The sequence below is a fragment of the Hemicordylus capensis genome, chromosome 12, assembly GCF_027244095.1.
Source record: "Hemicordylus capensis ecotype Gifberg chromosome 12, rHemCap1.1.pri, whole genome shotgun sequence".
NCBI lineage: Eukaryota > Metazoa > Chordata > Lepidosauria > Squamata > Cordylidae > Hemicordylus > Hemicordylus capensis.
The window spans coordinates 563,213-569,256 of NC_069668.1; the positions used below are offsets into that span (position 1 = coordinate 563,213).

The 6,044-nt window shown below is 54.6% G+C and overlaps 1 protein-coding gene across 2 annotated transcripts; it reads right to left on the reverse strand.

Annotated features, from left to right (window-relative positions):
* Window positions 1-1,310: 1,310 nt before the first annotated feature.
* Window positions 1,311-5,150, reverse strand: RHBDD2 (rhomboid domain containing 2). 2 transcript variants are annotated; one of them, XM_053275180.1, is made up of 4 exons: window positions 4,926-5,150; window positions 3,621-4,015; window positions 2,497-2,647; window positions 1,311-2,033 (listed from the first exon to the last, which is right to left on the reverse strand). In XM_053275180.1, exons 1-4 carry the CDS (start codon window positions 5,027-5,029, stop codon window positions 1,682-1,684), a joined length of 1,002 nt encoding a protein of 333 aa, XP_053131155.1. In that variant the 5' UTR covers window positions 5,030-5,150; the 3' UTR covers window positions 1,311-1,681. The 2 variants fall into 2 exon arrangements, with proteins under 2 accessions (XP_053131155.1, XP_053131154.1); XM_053275179.1 differs by having other exon boundaries at window positions 3,621-4,022.
* Window positions 5,151-6,044: the final 894 nt, after the last annotated feature.

Genomic DNA, 6,044 nt, shown 5'->3' on the forward strand with positions numbered 1-6,044 from the left:
TCCAGCTCAGGATTGTCTATTCCGACTGGCAGCAGCTCCTGGAAGTTTCTGGCAGGAGTCCTTCCCGGCCGTACCCGGAGATGCTGCCAGGGAGTGAACCGGGGTCCTTCTGCAGGCCAAGCAGGGGAAATGGCCCCATCGCCCAGTCAGACACTTGGCCTGACTTAGTCGAAGGCAGCTCCTTACATTCTGGGGGCAGGAATCGTGGCCAGGAAGGAAGCATGACATAAAAGGCAGCCACTCCTTTAGTGTGGTACAGGTAACCACCTCATTAAAGGAGTCGTGGCCTTTTATGTCCCTCTCGTTCCTAGAATAGATTGGAGGAACACCAACCATGGAAGGGGTGGGTGGGTGGCTATTTCTAGCTCTCTGGCTCCCCCAGGGGGATCACTGGTGCACTGCAGCACAGGGAGAAGGGGCGATCCCAGCTTCTGCAGGCGCCAGTCATAGGGGGCAGCAAGGGAGAGTGGTTAGGGCCCTTGAAAGGAGCAGCAGCAGCACCCGGACTCTGGCAGGCTGGACTGAGAAGACAGGGCTGTCTCGCTCCGTGGCCAAGCCTCTGCTGGGCCTGCAGGAGGTCCCAGGTTCAATCCCTGCCAGCGGCAGCATCTCCCGGTTGGGCTGGGGAGGACTCCTGCCAGAGACCCCACAGAAAGGTCTGGGAAATCTAGAGGTCCTGACTCCCGTTGAACCAGCAGAGAAGTTTCCTTGGCTTAGATCCAGAGAACTACGTGACCTGCCCTGCCAGCAAAAAGGTCCCTAGTGGGTGTTCCTCAAGCCTTCCCAGCTGCACGCAGACTCCTTGAGCTTCAGGGGCCGTCTGCCTGGCTTTCTGCCAAGACGCAGATGTCTTCCTCACCAGTGGAAGGTCCTCGCCGTCTTTGTGTTTTTCAAATTTTCCAAAGCCCCGTTGCCAATGTGGCCGCTGAAGGCCTGATGGTCGGGACAAGAGAAACACAAGAACACCCTGGAAGCTGGAAGCCTTGCAATGCAATCATCTCTTTCCCAGCTGTGTGTGGGGGGGTGGATCGTGTCCAACATCCCCGTGAGCATTGGCTCCACCCCAGCTGGCGCAGGTACTAATGGAGATAAGCGAATGCTTGCCTCCCATTCCAGAGCCTTTGTCCAAACCAGGTAATCCCAACCTGTGGCACTCCAGATGTTGCTAGACTATAAGTCCCATCGTCCCCTGCTCCAATTTACTGGGGCTGGGGGTGGTGGGCATCGTTGTCCAGCCATGTCTCCCCCCCCCCGCATAATAAAGTTATATTCGCTTGCAAAAGATGCAGGAACAAGACACACACACAGGCTAAAAAGGCACAGTAATTGTTTAATACGGACCAGCCCAGCCCAGCCCACTCAGCTCCGGCCTCCCACAGATGACCAGCGTGAAGTCTCAGTCTCTGGGGGGTTCTTTTTGTTGTGGTTCTCCTGACAAGGCGATCAAGCCCCAAACCTGTGGGGCAGCCAGAGAAAACTTGGGAGCTCAAGGGATCAGTGTTCCTGGGTCCTAACAAGATGTCCAGGGATGCAGGAGGCAGTGGTGTCTTTGGTACGCTGGGCCCGTGTTGATCAGGGCCGGAGAAGACCTTCATTTCTCCCAAGGAGATCTCCAGACCGGAGGAGCAACTCTTACGGACCCTCCCGTCAACAGCAGGCCAAGTCAGCAATTCCGTCACAGTCAGTCGACATGAACCTGGGAAAGCTCCGCTGATCCCAAGCCGGCCCCCGTGGCGGGGAATGCAGGCATTGGGGGGGTGCTGGCCCCCACGCCATCTGTCCTCTTGGGCATCCCTGAGTGAGGCCCTCCCAAGGGCTGAGGAGAACACGAGGATCCCCCCAGCGGGGTGTGGAAATGGTTCTGGATGCACAACTCTCCCCGGGCGCCGGCAGGGTGGTTTGGTGCAGGCATGTGTGGCTGCGGCCATGATCCAGCAGAGTGGGCAGAGGGGTGCTGCATCTGGGTGACGGGGATGGGAGGAGGAGAGGTGGAGTATCTCTGTGTGGGGTAAGAGCCTGAAGCCGGATTGAGCCTGAGGAAGAAAAAGCAAAAACGCCTATTATCCCAGATGTAAATAAGGACTTTCCCAAAAAAGAAAAGAAAAAGGATTACCCAGCTTGCTAGCTAGTAGTACTGAACATTTCTGAGTGCAGGTCAGGTTGGACATAAGAAACTGCCTACGGAGCCAGACCCTTGCCCTTACTAGCTCAGTATTGCCTACCCTGACTGGCAGCAGCTTGTCAAGGTTTCAGGCAGGAGTCCTTCCCAGCCCTACGTGGAAATGCTGCCAGGGATTGACCCGGGGACCTTCTGCAGGCAAAGCTAGGGTGCGCTGTAAACCACCTAGAGACTTTGGGAGTGGGCGGTATACAATTATGTTAAATAAGTAATAAATAGTTCAGCAGCAGCAGGGGGGGCATGTTTGCCCTCCCCCAGCCTAGGAGGTGCTGATCCAGATACATAAGCGTGCAATTCAGTGATGCGTGTGCACTTACTTCCTGTCCAGGCAAGCTCTTCTTTCCGCTAGCGAGCCCGGGACATACTTGAGCCCCGGTATTCTCTTCAGTAGCCTGAAAGGGAACTTCTGATCCAGCCGGGAGACGATTGACTCGGGGAGATCCAAGCCGAAGCAGTAGCCGGAACCGTCTGGATTTGACAGCGTGCTAAGGAGAAGCCTTACACGAAGGGTGCCTACACTCATTGCTCAACTTTACTGCAACCCCGTTGTAGTTCAAGTGGCCTCTGTGGCTCGGAGCGCCTTTGATCAGCTTCGGCTGAGACACCGTGACTGGAGCTGGACAGAGAGAGATTGGCCACAGTCGCTCGTGCTCTGGTTACCTCTCGCTTCGATTCCTGCGGTTCACTGTCCGTGGGGCTGCCTTTGGAAACGGTCTGGAAGCTGCAGCTGGTCCAAAACAGGGCTGCAGGATTATGAACTGGGACTGGACGTTTGGAGCAGATTACGCCACCAGGGCTTCATCAGCTGCACTGGCTCCCAGTCCGTTTCCGGGCCCAATTCAAGGTGCTGGTTTTAACCTTTGAAGCCCTAAATGGCAGTGGAGCAGGTTACCTGAGAGAGCGCCTGGCCCCTGATGTCCCCACCCGGACCTAAAGCTCTTCTTCGGAGGCCCTGCTCCGAGGGCACCTACCAAACAAGCTGAGGTGGGATGGCTACCAGGGAGAGGGCCTTTTTGGTGGTGGCACCCCATTTAAGGAAACAGCCTCCCCAGTGAGGTTTGCCTGGCTTCATCACTTTGTTCTTTTAGACAAGAGGTAAAGACCTTCTTGTTGACCCAGACGTTTTCAATTCTGATTTTCAGATTTGATCTGATTTTTAACAAGTTTTAAAATGAGTTTTTAAGCTGCTTTGTCTTGTATTTTATATTTCCTTTTCACCTTTTTTGTCTGTTATGATTTAATGTGTTATGTGTTTTTACTGTACGCTTTAATCTACAGCAATCTGTTATGGGGCAGCTAACAAAGTTTATTATTTATTATTAGGCCCGTACTAAATGTTGGCCTCCCTTACTTGCTCGTTGCAAGAATGACTGAAATAAGCATGATTAGGGTTCTCAACAGTGTACAAGGCAGGTTTATAGGATGCTCTTTGAAAGGATACATATGTTCCCAATTACGAGGCCACAGAAGTTCCCCAGGAGAGAGGCGTGTGGAATAAGCCACGCCACGCCCAGCAACAGCCACGGCACAAGTGCCACACGGAAGTTAAAGCCAAAGAGAAGCGTCCTCTTCAACTGGGAGCGGGCGATGGAGGCCCCCAGCATGGCAAAAGCCACCGGCATGAAGCCTTCAGCGTCCGCCACCCCCGTCAGCCCAGACATGACAGCCCAGAGCATGAGGTACAGCAGGGTGGAGGAAACGGCAAAGGCCATGGTGAGGAAACAGTGTTTGGCAGTGCCCACACTCTTCTCAAAGCTGCCGGCAAAGTACCAGATGATCACAGCACTGCAGACCAAGGAGGTCACATCCTCGTACGCAAAGATGTAGGTCAGCAGCCTATAAACTGAGAACAAAGAAGCCGTTTTAGAGAAGCCCAGCGATGCTGGGGATGATGGGAGTTGTAGTGCCACACAGTCGGAGAGCTCCAGGAAGGCCACCACTGGGTTAGAAATACTGCCCCTGAATCAGGCCTGGACTTATTCTCTTTGTAATAAAATGCATGCATTCATTATTTTCTTTGGATCTAGGCGCAAGCCCCAAGTTTTGACAGCACAACGACAACAGACACTGGACAGTGTTACCCAACTTAGTGATGGGCATCGTGGAACAAGCGAGTTAATGGGCTTTTGTTTATCCCCTGTACAAGTAATGTATTTAGAATGGAAACAGGACTGCCGAGACAAATAAGTATTTTATTAAATAACTTTTGATTGAATTGTATTAAGTGACCTCTTGATAGCCTAGTCTGGGCCACCATGGTTAAATTTCCAGGTGCGGTAGCTCCCTGGCAGCTGGTGTTTCTCTACGGCAGGGTTTCTTAACCTTGGGTCCCCCTGTGTTGCCAGACTACAATGCCCATCATCCCCACCCACGGCCTTCGTGGAGTTGTGTGGCCCAAACAGCGTCCCTTCTAACAGGGATTCCCAGATGTTGCTGGCTACAAGTCCCTGCATCCCAGCTGCAAGAGCCTTTGCTTGGGGGGGGTTATGGGAGTTGTAGTCAACAGCATCTGGGAATCCCTGCTAGAGGGAACCCTGGACCCCAGGTTAAGAAACCCTACTCTATGGAGTTGCCCCTCAAGAGGGGTAGACTGCTCATGTACTGGAGGATCGTTTTTTTAAAAAAATGCACACACACACACACACACACACACAACATGCTGCCCCCATCACCACGATTGGGTTACTTATGGGGTCCCTCAGCAGCGTGGGGGGGGGGCTCCGTGAAGGCCCCGCCTCCTGCTCACCCTGCCACTCCCGCACCGCCTCGGGCCGCAGCGAGAGTGCCGAGGTGAGGTCCTGGGGCAGCAGCCGGAGCGGCATCTCCTCCCGCGGCTCTTCCCCGCCCCATCGCAGCAAGCCCGGCCCAGAGAGCAGCAGGGAGATCAGCGCAGTGAGGCAGGCTCCCACGGGGAAGCGCTCCATCCTCCTCCTCCTGGACCCGATTTCCGGGTTTCGGAGAACTTCCGGTCATCCCGCTTCTGCTTCCGTGTCGCGGCAGGCCGTCGCCACGGCAACGGGGGAGATGCGGATAGCGCCACGCCCCCTCCTCCTCTACAGGCCAGGGTCTCCCTCGGCCGCTGCCACTCCGCGTCGCCAGGGAAACAGAACGCCCCCCGCCCCACTGGAGAGCCGCTCTACGCGCAGGCGACGCCGCCGGCTTCTTCTAGCTTGCGCATGCGCGTCTTTCCTAGCGAAGGCAGGGCGCCTTGTGACCCCTTCGGGGCAGCGACCTGTTTTCCCAGGAAAGCGCCTTCTCGTTCCTTTTGCTTCGCGAACTTTTGCATGCGTGTTAAAAAACGACGGACCTATACGAAACAAACGAATACATGGAATATCCAGAAAATAAATAAGTGTAAACAGAAGTCCACAGCGCCATCAAGCACCACAGCGTCATCGGGCTGCCCAGAGGGGCAGGAGCTAGTGCTGGCACCTCTCTGGGATTCCCTGCTCCCAGGCTCAAGGGAGTGGCCGTCATCTCCGGGGACATCTAAGGCCTGGGGAGTAGAAAATTTCCAACATCGTCTCGTTCTAGCCGTTTATCAGCCACTGCCACGCTTATTTTTGAACTTACGTTCATTGCATTTAAGAGGCGGCGGGCTGAATGCACTCTGCACACGCCCAGTGGCCCCCTCTTCCTTTCAAGCCCAGGCAGACTAATGCTACTTTTAATCCACCACACACACACCCTCGCCCCGCTCTAATCCACATGGCCATTTTCACTCCCTTTCCTAGTCTGAACGCCCAGGCCATTAAAAAAAAATACAGCAACACACAGCACAGTTTTAAAACAGCATTTAATTTATCCGAGCGGTCACCATGGTACATCCCACTCCCCCCGCGCTCCCCACCCCAATGGTCCCTCC

Bases quoted from the DNA above. Each gene is read 5' to 3' on its own strand.
- RHBDD2 (XM_053275179.1), bottom strand. From the start codon at position 5,103: ATGGAGCGCTTCCCCGTGGGAGCCTGCCTCACTGCGCTGATCTCCCTG. The intron at 2,648-3,620 runs GTATCCTTTCAA...TGTCAAATCCAG, and splicing joins CCTCGTAATTGGGAACATAT to ACGGTTCCGGCTACTGCTTC. The intron at 2,034-2,496 runs GTAAGTGCACAC...TTTCTTCCTCAG, and splicing joins AGAGCTTGCCTGGACAGGAA to GCTCAATCCGGCTTCAGGCT.